Raw genomic sequence first — 20,499 nt, forward strand, 5'->3', positions numbered from 1 at the left:
CATTTGAGAAAGCTCTATTAATAGATATCCTCCCACATGTGGCACATGCAAATATGTTTGCTGTTTCAGCCTCAGTAATTCAGTAACAGGTACTCAAATAATGAATGTAACATAAAATGTACAGCCTTGTAATGCCTAATGTTTTACAATACAATTAAAAAGTCCTGCTATTGTTTTACCTCTCTGCTTTAAGCTTCAGACACTTTATAATGAGATAAACATATCTGCACCATCCATGAAGACTCTTCTGCTTATCACACACTAACAGGAAGGGTGGAACAGACCAGCAAATGAAGGTGGCACTGAAACATGATTTGATGATTATTTGCATTACAAAGTCCCAGAACAAAGATAAAACAAGAGACTCCTTATGGTCGAAGAATGAAAATAAGCCGCCTCATGTTTAAGGGAAGGAAACAGAATAGGAGGAGAAAGTGTTTCCTCGCTTGAGGTCACTCTCACATGAACTGAGGTCATCATGCTCATTTCCTCATCTTCCTTTCTAAAGCCAAGAATTTGTTTCCTCTTTCAAAGAAAGAATATGGACCCTGAGCTAGCATAAATACTTCATATTTCTACCATCTTCTCAAAAAAAGGTATTTTTTGTGCTCTTGCTAGATCTGCAAAATCAATTTTGACACTAGGCCAAAAAATGCAGAGCATTCACGGCCATCACAACTCTCCTCACAAACTTGAAAAAGGTATAAAGACAGATTTATTACACACTGGAGGGCTAGTTAAAAACACATTTTATACACAGAGCATGACGAAGAGATATTTTTAGTTTTGTTTTGAATAGAACATTTTACCACAGGTAAAAGATAATGTCCTTATTGCTTTTATCCAATACATAACACTTCTAAATACCGGATATATTTAATTTCACATAGTGTACTACAAGAAAATAAAATCATGTCAGACAATTTAAGATGTTAATAAACTGATTTGGTTTAGAAGGCCCAGTCTAAGAGAACGAGTCCCTGAGAGACCTCAACTGACACAGAGAAAATTAAATGTCTTAAAGGAATAGTTCACTCATAAATGAAAAGTAGCTGAAAATGTACTCACCGTCAGGCCATCCAAGATGTAGATGAGTTTGTTTCTATATTGAAACAGATTTGGAGAAACATTTTTTCTTATATCACTTCTGTAGTGAATGGGTGCCGTCAGAACAAGAGTCCAAACAGCTGATAAAAACATCACAATAATTCACAAATAGACTCCAGTCCATCAATTAATGTCTTGTGAAGTAAAAGCAAGTGATTTACTGTAATGAAAAACTTCTCCAATAAGAAATATACTCATCTACACCTTGAAAGCAAATTTTTAGAAATTTTTCGTTTTTGCATGAACTATTCTTTAAACATTGGGGAGTGTTACATTAGCTTAAGTAACAAATAAGATTTGTATTTCACTTGTTTCTGTGAACAAAACATTTGGTGAATGATGATTTGCACATCTTACATTGTTTGTTCCCTTATAACCTATATTTTATATATGATACAATGCAACGATACAGAATTTTGTGGAAACAAGATGGTTAATTGTGATTTAGCGTTAAAAAAAGCTAAAGCAGCATCCTTTTTTGAAGTTCCACAGTTTAGAGCGAGTCCTCACATGGTGGTATATTGACCAAGCGCTTTCTTCAGCTTTTCAGCAATCTATCCAATCAGAACACACAAGAATGTTACATACATAGTATGTTGCATTACAAATGTCATGTTTATGGTGTCCATGTGAACTAGAATCCCACCACTCACCGTTTCATAGAATTTCACCTGTTCCTCCAGGTAGAACTGCATGAGTCTGTTGTAGTCATAGATACGGTTGCTATGGAAGTGATTCATCTCCGCTAGAGAAACAGATGGCAAGTCTAAGATTACATGTGTGTGACAAACTCTACAATTAAGCACACAGGTGCATGTACAAAAGACCACTGTGACACAGGGTCTTTCAGGGTCAACACTTGGGTCGTACCTTGCAATGCGTAAGACATGGTGCTGAGGTTCTTTTCCATAATATGTTTATCTTGTTGGCTAATCTTATTCATTGTCACCAAATGATCAGCCTCTTTTACTTTATCAATGGCAGCCTATGGGGAAAAATATTTAAATACAAAAAAATGAATACAAATAATGTCTATATATATCTTGTTTTTCATTTCTTTTAGAACCAAAATGTACATTTAATTAAAGAAAAAAAGGAAACCACTAAATGTTGAATGGCAAAAGGAGAATGGTTTCTACCTTGTGAACTGCTATTGTGTCAGGGAAACAGCCCAGTAGTCCCTTGTATTCGTTGTTTGTCTCCATCAGGAAGTGTAGATCTTTTTTTGGCTAATAAACAAATGTTATCTTATTGAAACAAAAGTTTAACTAATGGATAATGCTAAAAACAGCTATCATGGATGTTGCTATCACTGGGTAGCCTTCTGGTTACAATTCTCTCAACAGCACAGGATGTGAGGAAACTTGCTAATGATGAGTAAATGACACTGGTAGAGGTTCAAGGACTGGACGGCTGGTTGAAGTATTCATGTGAGGAAATACTGTACTTCTGATACCTGGTCTGCAACGAGCTCTGCTATTTCCTCATACGTTTTTCCTGTTGCGCTCAATGCTTCCGTCAGAGTTGATTCCCCTTAAAATAATTAGCACAGAAACCATCAACAAAACATGATTAGATGAATCATTAGGTAATCAAAAATATTGCGTATGTCTATGAGAGCATTTTAATGACCAAAGCTCCAGTTTCCTACTTGGGTATGCACTAGTGTTGAAAACCGATGATAGGTTCTGAAATGCTTTTCCAATCTGCCGATACTCCTTTTGTAATGCTGTTGGTTTAAAAGCAGAAGATTTTTACTATGGACAAATCACAAGACAGTGGCAATAATTAAATTTTCTACATATTTGACTGTACTTGCTTAAGTATAGAGTTCCTGTAGTAATGAGGAAATATAGTGTGCGAACTCACGGCCTGTACATCTCTTCCAGTGAAGATGCCCAACAGCCAGTAGTTCTTTAACACTGTTGTCCATAGATCTGGTAAACTGGCTGTACATTTCATACTTTTGCTCCCTACAATCACATCAATAAGACAATTGTTTTATTAAATACATATATTACATTATAAGAAATTATGAAATGACATCGCCTGCAATACGCAACACATGTACGCACGCATTAGCATACAGGACCAGTTCATCATGCAGAGCATCAGGGAGCGTCAGGAGTTCGTCTACTAAAATTTCCAAATGCTTCGGGAAAAGCTGCATTTTGGAAGAGTTTTGATTACGACGGCAAACAGTGAGTCAATTGGTCATGCAGAATCTGCAAACATATCCTTGCAAATGACAGCAAAAAAAAAAAAAGCACGCAATAGTCTAAAGCGTGCCACAAAGCCCCAGTAAAAGTAATAACCATGAATATGTTGGGGGAAATAGTAAGGAGATATTTAAATTATTTATTAATAAATTAGTGTTTTCTGAGTCTGTGTGCCAAAGATGAAGATGACGATCCCGACTCGCCATCTCCTCATTGGATAGGTCTTTAGAGCGAAATGCATCTTTACAGATTTTATAATATCCGTAAAAAGAGCTTTTGTTTTTTATTTTAATTATTTAGTTTTTAAGTAGTAATTTAAAGCTTACTATAGATATAATTAGCACGTATGTGAGGCAAGTATTCGCTGAGTTTGGGTTCATCAACAAGCTCATTGTGATGCTCTCCTGTCCGAAATCGCAGAAAGCGCATCCTGCATGTATCCATTATTTTATAAAAGCACAGTGTTTTGTTGATATTGTGAGTGCACACAAATGAAAGCAGACCCTTTACATTTCCGATTGATTTATTATTCTTACCTTTATGAGCAAAAAATATTTTAAGTTGTTTTCAGTGATCGCACTGGTGCTTAAATGTCCTATAAAGCACACTTTAGCTCACTGAACAAACAGACGTATCAAAAATTGATATGCGTCTAATAGCACACATCTATCTAGGTTAAACATTTAAACCAACACTGTAATATTCTTGAACTGTTTTATATCTATACATTTTATTTTAGGCAAGTAAATTGATCAAACAGTCTACGATCAGCTCACTGTCTGCCGCTGACCGTTTGGTCGTTATTAAAAAAAAACAAAAAAAAATACATTTAACAAACAAATTAAGTTAAAAAACTGAACCAGGCTATTTTAATTCTGATGAGCTGTTGGACAGGGGCCTGGCTAGGGCCTAAACTTGAGGCCTGTGCAGGGCTCTAATCTCTTGTGCTCACCCAGTCTGCATTTATTTTAGATCTATTTTACATATATATGAGTATGTATGTGTGTGTGTGTGTGTGTCACAGAAATTAATTACAATTCAAAACATATTAAAATGTATTTTAAATACTAATAATATTGAATGGGTAATGAAATGGATTATGAAATAAATGTTGAATTTCAGTGTCACATGATTCTTCAGAAATCTGTAATGCTGTAACAGTTTTGCTGCCTAATATTTTTGTTGAAACCGTAATATATATTTTTTCAGGAAACTTAGATAACTGTCAAAAGATAAGTTTTTTTTTTTTTAATTATAATTCTATATTAATATTACATAACCATCTTTATGGTAACTTTTGATAAGAAAAATGTTATCGACCACAAATGTTTGAAAGGCAGCACACATATATATATATATATATATATATATATATATATATATATATATATATATATATATATATATATATATATATATATATATATATGTATATGTATATATATATATATATATGTATATGTATATATATATATATATATATATATATATATATATATATATATATATATATATATATATATATATATGTATATGTATATATATATATATATATAAATAATTGACCATAATTCTTGATTATTAAAACAACTGAAAATTATTAATATTCAAATATGATGTAAATAATGGATAATCATTTATAAAATAAAAATTATGAATTAAAAATTAACTGAATTAAGTTGAGAAAAAAGTAATTAAGGGAGTTATATATTATCTCACACTTGACCAGGATCTAACTCTGGGAGCTCTGGATCTATGGTGGAGAAGATTTTCACTCCCACGATTTCATCTTTCTCTGCTTTCCGCTTCCCTATTTTCCACTCCTAAAAGAAACAAATATAACATGACTTGCAACACTCCCACACACACACACACAACTACCATGCAGAAACTAACAATTCTCTAGTCAAAGTGAACACTTTTAATATAATTATAAATATAATATAAAATATTAATTATAACACACTTCTAAAGGACATGATCTCAAAATCAGTAAACATTTGGCAATACGTGACAGTACAGCTCTTGTCGGACTATGTATTTAACTCAGTATATAAAACTACATGTCCATTACTATTATACATATTTTAACAAACGCACCTTCTCATCTCTGTAGTTAAGGAAGAGCTGTAAAACTTCACTATTTGAGATCACCGGATGCCGGCACATGCGGGACATCCAGCCCTGCAGGCGTTCCATGCGCATTTTGATAAATTCCTCTTCAAATCGGCCTATAGAGAAACAGAAGACAGATGTTAGGAAGTCTACCAGGCAAAAACACTGTTTATTAGTGACTATTAAAAAAAAACAAGAAGCTTTTCTAAAGTGATCACTATTATTTTTTGCTTTGTTCACCTGTAACTTGTTTGTCAGATAAACATGGGATTGGCAGAGCACAGGCAAACTTCTCCACGAGCCTCTCATATAACCAGTCAAAGTGTTTGTATCTGTGGTTGACCGGTCTGTTTGTAGTCTGAAAAAATTGTTCAACATAAAGATAAACCAAGACTCCAAAATAATTACAGTAAGTCAATATTTTGTAAGCAGTCTTGAGAGGTGCTTCAAAGGAACTTACGTTAGGTGTGATCTGGTATTCGATGTAGCTCTTCAGGCCGTACATTTTTGACCCCTTTTTGGGATCAGCCACAACACAGTCTAACTGAATTTGTGGATACAACCATACTGGGCCCACCTCGCCCCCCTGCAAAATAAACATTCAGCCTTTTTTTCAAAGAATCAGAAACATGTTAATGTATCCATTCACCGTACCACTTAAAACAAACCCAAGATTGTTTGATTATTCTGTTACAGAGAATAACTAACTCTCTAATAAATCTTCAGATATGGGATCAAATCATTTGACAAAGACAGATAACTTACATAAATTGGCAGTTTGTCATTTCCTTTAGCTATGCTCTTGGTAAGCAGATATACCTCTGGATTTGGGGTCTTGGAGAACCCTGGAAACCTATGGGAAAAGATGGGATTAGTATTTTTAAAGTTGATTTTATTAAAGGGGTACTCCACCCCAAAATGAACATTTTGTTATTAATCACGTATCCCCATGTCGTTAAAAACCTGTAAAAGCTTTGTTCGTCTTCGGAACACAATTTATGATATTTTAGATGAAAACCGGGAGGCTTGTGACTATCCAATAGACTGCCAAGCAAGTTACACTGTCAAAGTCCAGAAAAGTATAAAAAACATGGGAGTAAGTGATTAATGACAAAATGTTCATTTTGGGGTGCAGTATCGCTTTAATGAAATATTAATATTGGCATTTATCAAAATTAAACCATTACTTGTTGAGAGATATTTTCATAGTAGAGTGACCGCCGCCCCGCTGCATGGTTCCGCCCTCTTCCATCTGTGAACCTCCATAACCGGCTGTTGACTTTCCATCATCAGAATCATCGTCCCATTCCTCATCAAAGGAATAGACAGAACCTACGGTCACATGACACAACAATCACCATCACATACAGCAATAAAATAGCAGACTGAAATCTAAACTTTTTACTCATAATTCAAAAATGCTTTTTCCTGCTGTTCCAAGATACTGATTCAGAAGATCCAGCAATGGATTTAAACCATATTCCAAAAAGACAGTTGAAACAAAGAATTATGTCTATAATGCACAAAAAATGCACTTTTTTATGAGTATGCTAAGGTGTACTTCTTTTTCACAAGAGTATTCATACTGGAATGCATATGGAGGGGCCAGAAAAGCCTCTCGCTGTGGGAAGCACGTTTCAGAACAACTCAGCTGTGTAACAGGCAAAGACGACTATCCCATACCAATGAAAAGATCCACTTACTTCCACATACATTACTTGGCTACCTAAAGTACATAGAGGGCTTATTTATGACTTTATCTATGGTATGCTCTATGGAAAGTTCAAAGTCCTCATAACAAAGCAGATAACACAGACAACATGAATATCCCATGTGCTGTAGACAGTAAAGCAGCAACATTGCTTATGAGATGCTTCTGTTATAAGATTTACATGTGCCCTAATAACAAATATGTCACACTTTCACACAGGAGCAAGTTAAACTTGAGCTTGGTTATATGGGTACTATTCAACGGTTTGAGGTCGGTAAGATTTTAAGTTGTATCTTATTCTCACCAAGGCTGTATTTTTTACCAAATACAGTAAAACAGTAATACTGTAAAAATAACAGTTTTATATTAGAATATATTTTATAATGTCACTTTTTCCTGTGATGGTAATGCTGAATTTCAGCAGGAAGCAATGGTATCCATCTAATTTGCCATCCCCTCCTGTATACAATTTACTTAAAAGAGGGGTGAGCGATATAACCAAAATCTTATATCACGATATGAGTAATTTTATTTCACGATAACAATTTCAAAAGGCCTATTAATTTTTGCTTAAAACAAGGTCTTTATGATATCAAAATGTTTAATACCATTGAAATTTCATAATTCTTCTCATCAATGTCCATATCACAGAAAACTACTGCTAGCCTAAATAATATTAATAATAATAAACCTCAAGCTTACTGAAGACAAGTAAACAGTCAGCAATTAAAAAAAAAGAATATGAAAAAATAACTAATAAATAATAAAGGATACGTACAGTACATTCTATAAAGTAATCAAATGTATATTATTCACTGTGTAAATTAAATATATAGTTCTTCTTATTAACTTTACAAAAGTGATTTAGTCAAGAGCAGTGAGAGACTTTTTCTCTGTTTTTTGAGTAACATGAACGACTGCTGTCCTTTAAGAGCTACCCAGATCCAATATACTGTTATAACTGTTTTCTTTCACTTAAGACTTCAATTACAGCGTTCTTGATTAAAAACATGTACAAATGATAAACCTTCATGACCACATAGCACAGCAATGTCATGTGAGCCTGTAACAGCATAAGAGATGATAGACTAAAATCTATTAGTTGACAAATTTCTACTGGTTAATCCTGTCTACCGGTATATCACCCACCCCTACCTACAAGTATTAATTTCTTTGGATAAAAATCTTACTGACCCCAAACTTTGGAACAGAAGAGTACATATATAGAAAGATAATCATAAATGTTTAATGAAGGATGTCCACTTACCATTATTGCCTGTTGGTCCCTGTTCAGCGTAGTTCCAGTTGTCTGTAGGGTTGTTGTTGGACCATGTCGTAGCAGTCCAGGCCTCATTTCCATTAACCCCCTACAGGCACATAAAATTCAACATTCTTTTGAACAAATCTACACCCATGCTGATTGTCAAAGCATTTGCTTTGCCATTTTGTAGGTACTGAGGTTGCCTAAATTATACAGGTTATTTTAAAGTTTAAAATGGATTCTTACAGTTTTTTTCCCCACAATCCCCTACCCATACTTGTGCTGGAACTATGCTCAAATGATGAATAACCAAATTCACAACAATTTAAGGAACATCAGGTTCTTCCTTCCACCCACTTCCTTTTATAGTTTCCATGATTATCACTCATATGTTGCAACTAGATTACAGCGATTCACTCTTGCCTGGTTGGCCATATAAAGAAAATGAAGCTGCCTTGTTCATATTCAAATTCTCACATAATATTTGCTTGTACTGTACATCTCCATTCACCCCATGATACCATGTCTGACCTATAACATACAAAACAGACCGGCCAATGTCACTTAAAACGTACGCAGTGTTGATATTTCAGTACTAAAGATATACCTGTAAAGATATTTTCAAGATTACTAATAACACATACTGCACTTTAACATTTGCCTTAAAACTTGAAATTATTAGTTCTTGCTGGCATTTTAGCTGTTTTTTCTACAGTCAATTATTCAAATATTTACTAACTCAGTATAAGCACATGTTTGGGAATGAATTAGAAACATTATTTGAATTAACAGTGTAAAAGCAACAATAATAAAAATCGCACTGCTATTTTAAAGGTTACTTTACAAACAATGAATCACACAACTAAAAACAGAAACAAAAAAAACCCCTCTCTTTATTAATATTCGAAAAACGTAGAAAATGTTTGCAGAAACCATTATTATGTTCATTGTTTAATGAAAAGTCAATGACAACAATATATGGGTTTCTCTTCTTGTATAAATGGCCAATGGTCACAAATTAATTGAATATACGGTATAAAAATATAGTTATCTCAAATCTGCCACAAAAGGTCTGGATATGCTTTAAGAACTAAAAGGCTCTTGAGTGAAGTCCATCTCTGTCCATTAGTCTAAGACTTAATGGCCAATTCCATCAATAGACCTGACCTTGGTGCTTCTAAAAACTAACTTCCAGCCACGCAAAACCATTTGTCTCGCTTCCTGGGCTCACCAATTAAGACCGTCTATACCAATTTTCCCTGAGAACAACATTACTCATGTGTTTATTGTTATTAGTACTTTGCTGTTTTGGATCACTCTAAATGTCACAGAGTCTTTGAAGGCCTAAGGAAACATTAAGTCATTAGATACGTCATTTCGCCACTTGTACCGTTTGCTCAGTTTCTTGCAAGGGTGTCTGTACTTTTGACCAGCTTCTTCTCATGGAGGTAAAATAAGTATATGGCCATCCATTGAGTACAGTATAATCTACTGACGAATGTAGAGTAATTGAATGTAATTAGGGATGCACAATATATCAGCCACCATATCGATATCGGCTGTTCAAGGTTAACTTTTCTGTAATCGTTATCGAGCCAATAAGTGAATTTTGCCGATATCTTAGAGCAGATAAATAATGCATTACTTCCTGCAGAGACTCTTCAGATGCGGACTGTTCACAATGTTTTTTTTTTTTTTTTGCTAGAAATATCATTGGAAACACTTCGAAAAAGGAAAATACAGTGAACTGCAACATGTGCAGGGCAAGTGTGTCACATTATAATGAGATTATTAGCTACTGTAAAATAATGTGACGGAATCTGTGTTCGCTCGAGTATTATTAAGAGATATATATAAGTATGTTTTCCAGTAACTTGTTTCCATTATTTAAGCATTATTTTATTTATTTGTAAGGCTGCTTTATGCACATTAAGTGTTTAATGCCTTTTAATGGTGAGACCTTTTTGGTAATCGGGCTCTGAAATATTATGTAAAAATGTGGATTTAGATTTATTTCTTTAATATATTTAAGGAATTATCGGTTATCGACCAAAATTTTCATATCGGTGCATCCTTAAATGTAATCATAAAACAAAATAATTTAACAACCCTTACTAGTTATTTAATAATAGTTATATCATTATGTTTATAATTATTATTATTATTATTTAGAAATAAATAATTGTATAATTTAAGCATCTTTTTTAAATGATCACACAAAAACCACAGATTATAGTAAACCTTTTTTGCGGGGAATCTATATACATTACCAGTCCTTTCTTGACATACTTAATTATTCTTTAATATTATAACTTTTAAACTTTTTATAATGATACAAAACACTGCAATAACACAAATGAATGACATCATTGTGACAACCAAAAGTTTTTGAACATTTTTCTACAATGTTAACTACTTTTCCTTACAATGCTAAAAATAAAAAATAAATATACAAAATGTCAAAAAAGAGATTTCTTATGTTTATATTTGTCTATGTGAATAATATCAAGTATTTAAGCATAAACTTTTTATATATTAGGCATTGTCCAGAATTTAATATTTCTAAAATTCTACCAAAAATGTCTACAGATGGTGAGCCTGTTTAGTGTTTAATGGGGAGACAGATCTGACTTCTCATCTATCTGCAAACTGCTAAACATGGCTAAGCATTTAAACACTATTGCATGCGCAATGACAATGTGCACAACACAAAGTGTGAACATCTGACAGCCTACTAGAGAAACTGCCCCAGAGCGAACAACAGAGAGAAAGAAAGACAGTTCCTCAAGCATAATGTCCCGAGCTATAATGAGGCCCATTTACTCTCATTCTCCTGCTTTCACAGGAAATGAATTTCAACTGCAGATGACACATAGGACCTTTGTACATGTTATGCTCAGCAGAACTCTCATTAAATGAGTGTGAATTTCTAGTAAATGCTGGCTGTGAAAATGAAGAAGCAAAACTGCTATTTGAATAGTGGGTTTTTTTGCTGGTTGTGGCTACTTATTTTTACTCAGGCCTACTTTACATTTCATTTGAGGAACCGTGGAACACACAGATACTCATATTTTATCGTACTTCAGACATTTGAGATAGAACTTTATACAACATATGCCCACCACAACTTCTCCAAATGTGGGATTATGAACAAAGATTATATGGTAGTTGCTGTGGTACCTGAGTGTTTGCTGAGCTGCTGTTGTAACCTTGATTCTGAGCATCAATGTACTTTGTTGCTGATGCTTGTGTTGAACCAGGGTTAATCTGCAAAACATAATAATAGGTACATGAATATATCCATGTAAAAAAAAAAAAAAAAAAAAAAAAAAAAAAAAATGAAATAATGTATATTTTTGTCATATCCAGTCCATGCCTTTTGCAGGCCATGCATACATAGCTCAAACTTTCAATGACAAATAAAAATTAAAATGTCATTTCGCCTTAGGAACGCTGACTGTGTATCTACAGGAAGGCCACACTGGGAATATGTTAAACATCTTTGTAATTATGGTACAAAGACAGACCTACTGCACAGAACATGTGGGAATATTCTCTGTCTGGAGTTAAATATGCTAAATACCTAATTAAATCTTTAATCAGTTACATTACATTTTGTATCTTCTAATTAGGATACAACTCAGGAAACACACACACTGAATGATTTCCCTTGATTTCAATGTTGTGATACTACTAAAAAAAACACAAGAAAATCTAAAAAAAAATTGCACTCTGCTCACTGATGTGGTCTAGATAATCAGAAGTTTGCTTTCATTTTGTCTTCCCCTCTCTAAAGTTCTAAAAATAATCACACAAAAAATGTTCTAATCTCATCTAATGCTCTTTATAAAGAAGTGAAATCGAAAACAAAGCTGATGATTAGGGTATTTTTTTACCTCAATATAGTCCTCAGGCACGAGGCCTACATTTCCTCTGGAATTCCGAGCCTCTACCCAGCCACCGCCTACATTCTACATAAAATAAAGAGAAACAGAGGGGGAAATTCTATATATATCATTTAAAAGTACGGGTCTGTAAGATTTTTTTATTCAGTCTCACCAAGGCCTAGGATCAATTTAATACATTGTAGCTTAATAAATGTAGCAATTTCTTAAAAAAAAGTTTTTTTGAATGGTACTGCATATATAACATTTTCTTTATATTGTCTATAGCCAAGTGGCTGTCTTGAAGCATTAGTGCTGATGCTGAAGCTCAGTATATCTTTACCTGGTTAGTGACCGTGAGTATTTCTCCTTCTTGAACAGACAGCTCATTGTTGCCAGGCTCAGCAGTGAAGTCATATAATACCCGAGCCTGAAAACAGCAAACATATGGGCAACACAGAACAGTAACTGCATGAATATTTCAGTGTGGCATGGCTAAAACTTTCTCCTCTGCATTTTGAAACTGAAAAAGACTAACAATTCTGTATGACATTATAAAAATAAAGCTAAGCTTCCTCATCTGCTCCAAGAGTAATACAAACACATGTCCATTTTTGCTGATGCATATACAAAGGGCCCAAATGAAAATATTACTAATAATATATTTTCTGTCCAATGTCACTTTTTCATCATACTACTGTATATATGCAGGAAGATTTTATAACCTAATTTCCTGCATGACCAGCCATCACACAACATAGCCAACATGTAAACCAAAACATTAAAACTGGTTTTGTTTGTCAAAACACCTCAAACCAAGCTCAGCTTCCAAATTTAGTGTGCTGAGTGTTTCTCTATATCAAAAGGACGTGCTTACTTGAATGATAATGCTGACCCAACCACTGTACACTGAATGACATGTTCCCTTGGGTTCTGTTTCTGACAGGATGCACCATGTTCCTGTTCACAGCAGGTGGATACAGGCGACACTGACTGTCTCATTGTGACCTAGTGAGGTGTATACCTAGACAGTATTTTGAGGTGGGTTTTGAGTCAGCTGACTGTTTGTGTGTATTTGTACCCAGATGACTAAGAACCTGCATATAATGTCCAAGAATACTACTAATTCAGCTGGGTTTTGAAATACAGCAAGTGTTAAATGATGATTTTATCAAAACTCTTCTCAATAATACATGTTTAGTACTAATCCCCAACAGATAATAGTAACATATACACACACTTTAAGTAACAGTCTTTCATAATACAATTAGCTAAACTTTTCATTGGCATCTGCCCCCCACCCTTTAAATAAATGTAACCAATTTAACTATTTTAATCAGTTAATCTAACTTATCTTTATGGTTATTGTTAAATCATACTTCCCCTGTATATATGATTATTTTGCGGTTTTGTAAAGTTTGAAATTATGAATGAACACGTGATACAATTAGGGTTGGGCTTAATAAAACAAAATACTTACAATATAAAATACATCATTTTAATAATGTCTCTATATAATAATAATAATAATAATATAAATAATAAAAAATCATGCAATTATTGTACATTGTGACGTAATTAAGTTAACACGTGCTCCCTGACACCCTGGTGTTGTATACATATGCTGTTAAATAAATAAATACAAGTTCCAAAAAGTAAACTTTATCACTTGCTACATCATAATTCTAGTTTCGTTTGTCCCAGCTTAATATGTTTAACCTAAATAGAATTTGGATTAACATTAAATAACAGTTCTCTATTTACTGTTGCCTGAAACCTTTTATGCTCCTTTAAAGGCTATCGTGTGTTCATAAACTTGCCACACACTTATGTTGTAGGCTACTTTACATATTTACCAGCACATATTTCTGATACTGATTAAGTAACTTTAATCAAATCTTCGATTCGAGCACTACGAGCTGGACATGTCACTGTTTTCTTGACTCGAGAACCGGTCAGTCATTGAATGAATTGACCAAACCGTTCAAATGATTCATTAATGAGGCCTGAATTCGTTTAGGAACAGGGAATCAGTACTGGTTTTGCAAACCGTGTACAGCAGTGTATGATACAGTTCAAATCACTAGTGAAATCATCTATAAATAATCTCTTGCTTAACTAATGAACATTTTGTTAGAATTCGTTTCACTGAAATACAACTCTTGTTGTTATTTTTTTTTTATCGTGTGGTAATTTTACTTAAAATACAGTCCATTAATAAAGTACACTGATGAACTTTGTCTACAATGTGCAACGATGCAGCATGAATTGTTTGTTTGGCTGTATCGTTAGTTCGTATGAGACGAATGCGCCAGTCATTTCAATAATAGTGTTTATCCCAGTGTTGTGCCAAAACTTACCTTCACTGCCATCGTGGTATCAATAATTGAATCACCATTAACATGCGATATGTGCTCTTAAAATAAACAAAACGTAGTAAAAACAAAGCTTTCTTTCCCTAAATGAAGCGAAAATGACGCGTTTGTTTTTGTGTTCTGCAGCAGTGACTGCTCTAGATTAGCAAAACATAGCTCGATAAAATCCAGTTATTTGACCGACATAACGAGACATTGACGCTGAAAATGTAGATGTTTCGTCCTCTTTCCCTAACTCAGACCCGGAAAACTTCAGCACATTGGCCTTAAAATGTATGGCTTATTGAGCTGTCAGAGCAGCTCTTCCTCCAACTCACACACACACCGCCCAGTAAAGCTCAAGTAAACAACGGAGACATCATGAGACATTGGATTTCAGGATTTATTTAAATGTTTTAAATCGTATTAGACATCGAAATTACCATGAATATTTTTTTTCTTAGTTATTAAGCTATTTTATTTATTTGAACAAATAAATAAAATCGTATATTTTTTGTAGCAGTGAAATATTGTTTGTGACTGTGCTTGGGCGTGTCAGAGCAGGTTTACTGAACGAACGGCTTCTTCAGGGAAGGACTTCACTGCCACTGCAAGACAGGTAGAGTAAGAATGGTGGCGAGAAAAAATAGAAAATATAAACAAGGAGCTGCACTAAATATGTGTACACCCATAATGAGGTTAGATTGCCATCTACTGGTCTTTAAAAGTAAAGTCACATTTAAAGTGCACACAACAATATATATATTTAACTGAGTACAGTGTTTAAGGTCACTGCCATTTGTCTCTTCCCAAATCTTGCTCTTATAACTCCTATAAAAAATATATAATGTAAGAAATTGATATTTTGAGTCAAAATAGATTCTGTATTTTTCATTATTGCAGAAGATATCGTGTTTGGTATATTCTTTTCGAGGAAGCTGCACCTGACTTCTGCTTGACTATCTGTGAAAGTAGTGAAAAAAAGAAAAGAAAAAAAAATTCAACAACAACAACACAACCAAAACTAGACAGTACTGATTCTTTGGACCATATTTAATAACAAAATTGAACTTTTGGTGTACTTTTGAAACTTTTTGAAACACACAAATTGTACCTACATTTCCCCATATAAATATAATACATAATAATAATATTAAATTATAAAATGTAAATATATAAAACAGACATGCACACACACACACATAGCACACACACATAGCACACAAACAGTACATCCAAGAAACGTCTATCTGATGTACATTTACATCTGGAAGACATTTTTAGAGTGTTTGCTTGTCTGCAATACGTCTCTGATCAGATGTTAAAAAAACATGTAGAAAATCTCTTTAAGATGTTTATGATTTAGAATGTTTATTAAACGTAACGCATAGATTAATCCGATTTTTTTGCACAGCAGATGGTTCCATATGATGCGCTCTTTTTCTCTCTATCTATCTATCCATCCATCCATCCATCCGTCTGTCTGTCTATACATGTAAAGTTGAGTGCAGAGACTGCGAGCACACTTGGAAAACTTGGAGTAGGTGAATGTGTGTGCATGTAAGCTCCTGACACCGATGATTTACTGGAATAGAGTCCCACCGGAGCAGAACTCCCTCAGTTGCCTAGGGAGATTCCCAGTTTGGTGAAGGTTATGTGGTCATTTTCAAGGCTTTGTGTGTGTGTCTGAGCGAGGGAGTGGGAGACAGAGGGGTTGGGTGGGTCGGGGGTCAGGATGCCAGCAGCTGCTCAGTACTGATTGTGTTCTACTTTTGTTCACTGTCCTCCACATCAGCCTGAGGAGAGACAGAAGGGAGAACACCCAAACAGAGATGCTCTCTTGTGTGGGAATACTGATGAGTGAGGGGAGATGAGAGTCAATGAGAGATAGATGCAGGTGCTGGAAGATCTTCCAGGACGTCTGGGCTGCTGCTAATTTAATACACCCTTTGGATTCTGTGATCTTTGTTTGTTGCTCTCGGGGTTAATGTGTGCTCTCAGTGTGTAACTTTGCCCAACAGAAAAAGATGATGAAATATCACTCACATCGGCAACTATATTTAGCTGAATCACTTGACAATATTCGACTTCTACACAAAGAATATACTATCAATGATAGCTCCACCATCGCATTTTAATGGTAATATGGATTTTATAAATTGTAATAGTTTAAATTTAAGAGATAACTGTCCAATGATTTTGAAAGTGTTGAAAATATATATTTGTGTGTGTGTGTGTGTGTGTGTGTGTGTATATATATATATATATATATATATATATATATATATATATATATATTAGAAATACTATAAATCGTGCCAGACAAGGGCTGTTTTTTTTAGCATTTTTAAAAGAAAATTTTACTTTAGAGAAATGGTATTTTACCTTTTGCAATTTGCACAGTATGTTTGTTCTGCTGTTTCATTAAATCCATCTTTAAAGAAATAGAGGATAGTATTCTAAATGATAATTTCAAAAAAATCATAATATAATTCTAATAATAAAATAAGATCATTTCACTGTTGTAATATGTAAGTTAAAAATATGTTTATTTGTAAGTGAAGAAGACAATAATGTCAGGAAGAACTGGAGATTAAATATTAGCATGCAAATACAATTATGAATGTGAGATGCGGTGAAAATAAAGGAACATCAAAGGTAATTAAGCTGGAAATTTGTCAAATTATACAAAAGTGCATTAGGATACATGAAATGGTATGTTTTGAAAAATTACTTAGTAAGACTAGTATTTATATATATATATATATATATATATATATATATATATATATATATATATATATATATATATATATATATATATATAGACCATAATACATCATTATGAGGTGGAAACAACACTGCAGTGTTTCATCATATTAAAAAAAGTAAGTAAATAAATATATATTAAATAAATAAATTAATTAAGAGAGAGAGAGAGAGAGATAGCGAGAATGAGAAAAAGAGAGAGAAATCACAAATTCTCCTGTGATGCATATACATAAACAGTGAAAATACAGTTTGAAGATATCTAACATTTTATGAAAAATTCACAAAATTTCTACAAGAATCATTACTGATTGTAGTTATTATTATTATTATTATTATTATTATTATTATTATTATTATTATTATTATTATTATTATTATTTTGTTTTAATTATTTATAATAGGCCTATTTCACTCTACAAGTGAAAATGAACCTCATGAACCTGAAGTGAAATGAAATTGCTTTTACAAGCATAGAACAGTAGAGGTCTCTCTAACACAGTCTGTTCAGTCTCTGGTCTCTGTGGCTGTGAGCATCAGTCCCATGTACTATGTATTATTTATGAGGTGTTAATAGCTTACAAAAACAGATGAAGTATGCACTTTAATTTGATTTAATGAACTGCTTCTAGTTTTTAATGTGTCGGTAACTATCTGCATATTGTTGATTAATAAAACATTGAGTGTGTCGCTTAACCTCTGTTATCACAATACATTATCCCAAATAAAGGGTGGACAGTTAGTTTATTAAAGTGTTCTTCAGCCAAAATGGCTTTATATATATTTATATATAACCTGAATTCATTGACTCAGAAATGTTGCTCTTTGATTATTTGCCCCTGCTCTTTCAGAGGTATTGTATCCTGAAAGGGCTAAGAATAAATCAAGATCCGCACCTGCAAATTACCCCAGGCATATTAATTATCAATACTCGCGTGTTGCCAAGGAAAATTCAGAGGTCATGAATTACTTTTGGTGAATTGAGTGTCCCAGAAAGTTCATTGTGTTCAGTTTTCAGAGCACTTGTGTCAATGGGATATCTTTGAGAGCATCGCAGGTGTAGTCTCTTCCTTTAGTGTTAAAAAGGCTAATGCACATCAAATAAATCAACACTCGTTTAGATTAGAAAAGATTTTCATTAAATGGTTAATGAATGCAGTTTGCTGGTGCAACATCAGTAATCAGTATCAAGGCCGTGATTTTGCTCATTTTCTATTTTTGATCTGAACATTGCAATCCAGATATACACAGTTTTATACTATTTATTCTATCATTAATATTTAGTTTACATCCCAAACTCTAATTTTACAGATTATATGTTGCATTTTTCTCTTTTTTGGCTTGCTTTTAAGGTGAACCAGACAGAAGAAAAGACAAACTATGCAATATTGTGTCTTTTTAACTGTTACCCTTTAACTTACAGGTACATTCAGAATTTCAGTAAACACATCAAACCTCATCCAGATGTATGTTTAAGTTGTTCCCATTTTGTGGAAATACCATTAAAGTCCAACATAAAAAAAAAAAAAAAAAACTTTTCAACCCACGTCATGTTTAATAGCAAAGTTTTCATATCGATCATAAATCTCAGTAAACAAACCCCTCCCTTCTTCCATTGGATTTCCTTGCCGCTTTTGAACACTGCAGTAATGATGTAGACTAATTATGGTTTCATTTACTTCAGTTTTTGTTTCGTGAGAGACGTTTATTGTGCAGGAACCTACAGTAGTTCAGAACATTGATCAGCGATCCTGGTGACCGATCAATACATTCAGAATTATGCTGGCGTGAATGGAAACTTATACACAGCAATATATCCAGTCAGACGTGCCATTCAGAAACCCTTGCAAATGATAGGTCAATAAAGAAAAAATGTTGTGTATTTTATTTATTTTTTTATATAAATGTAAAAAGTTTTGTTTTGAGGACACCTAAAATGTCATAGACAATGGCTATAAGGAGAGCATTTTCTGTGGCAGCAGTGAGCTTCAAAAGGTTCTTGTATTGCAAATCTCTCTTTGCATTGAACTCTGATGATATGGAGAATGATCCAGTGGCACTGCCCCTTATGAAACAAAAATTGGAAATATACTTTAAAATATAATGCATTTTTAAAACATTTCCATATATGGGGAACAGATGCTTATATTTTTCAATATACTACAATATAGGCATGGACATATATGACTATAGAGACTTGTAAATATATATAGTAATAATAATAATAATAAAATGTCACATTATTATGTGTAACAGCTTTATTGAAACACATGACACATGGGCTTACATGAAGCTAAACATATTCATAATTTCCACTTTGTTTGCAAATATTTGTTTACTGAAAACATATTAAAACTCTAGGATTGTTGTACAGTTAGATGTCATGTTCAAGTCATGGCAAACTGGTATATATATGTATATATATATATATATCCTCATAATTGTATGTATTGCACATCCATGTTCCACATTTTATCTGCATCTGAAGGGTATTTTTGAATAAGTTTATTGTAAAATATTAACACAATATGTTATTTAGTATATTTTCAATATTTGTCAAATAATTAAATATTTATCATTAGTAAATAAGGAAAGCATAGTTATTTTGTGTAAGGGTGATACAATATCACATACAGTAGTACACTGTTTGTACAGTTATTTTATGATTTTATTTTATTTGTTGTGTAAGTATTACATTGTATGTTGTAAGCATTCCTGGGCAAAAGGAGTACATTTAAATTATTTATATTTTTCAGTGCAAGAATAATCATTGTGTTTTGTACTGTTTTGATATTTTAAATCACAAATGTGAATTTGATAACATGCTAAACTATAGTTTTAATTATAAAACTACACCTCTCAATTCATTGTGATTCATGATGAAAAAAAGCTGCTTTTAAATATACATAATTCATTGATGCCTCCTGTAAATATGACACAATCAAATTTAGTTGTAAAGGTGTTGTAAACAGTTCATTTTTTTTAACAAAAATGGAAGCTAATTCAAAATGCCATGTGTTGCTTTTGCATTGTATATTTTAAAAATACCTGGTGTACTTTAATAAAAATCTCACTCTCC

The 20,499-nt window shown here is 33.2% G+C and overlaps 1 protein-coding gene across 1 annotated transcript; it reads right to left on the reverse strand.

The window, feature by feature from the left end:
- Window positions 1–697: 697 nt before the first annotated feature.
- Window positions 698–15,012, reverse strand: LOC127976578 (sorting nexin-9-like). Its single transcript, XM_052581110.1, has 18 exons — window positions 14,658–15,012; window positions 12,641–12,727; window positions 12,310–12,384; window positions 11,594–11,680; window positions 8,420–8,519; window positions 6,629–6,773; window positions 6,207–6,294; window positions 5,902–6,027; window positions 5,682–5,799; window positions 5,427–5,557; window positions 5,046–5,149; window positions 2,977–3,080; window positions 2,759–2,836; window positions 2,564–2,640; window positions 2,247–2,336; window positions 1,978–2,092; window positions 1,761–1,852; window positions 698–1,661 (listed from the first exon to the last, which is right to left on the reverse strand). The coding sequence occupies exons 1-18, from the start codon at window positions 14,667–14,669 to the stop codon at window positions 1,614–1,616; spliced, it is 1,677 nt and encodes a 558-aa protein (XP_052437070.1). The 5' UTR covers window positions 14,670–15,012; the 3' UTR covers window positions 698–1,613.
- Window positions 15,013–20,499: the final 5,487 nt, after the last annotated feature.

This window comes from Carassius gibelio, chromosome B17, assembly GCF_023724105.1.
Source record: "Carassius gibelio isolate Cgi1373 ecotype wild population from Czech Republic chromosome B17, carGib1.2-hapl.c, whole genome shotgun sequence".
Classification (NCBI taxonomy): Eukaryota; Metazoa; Chordata; class Actinopteri; order Cypriniformes; family Cyprinidae; genus Carassius; species Carassius gibelio.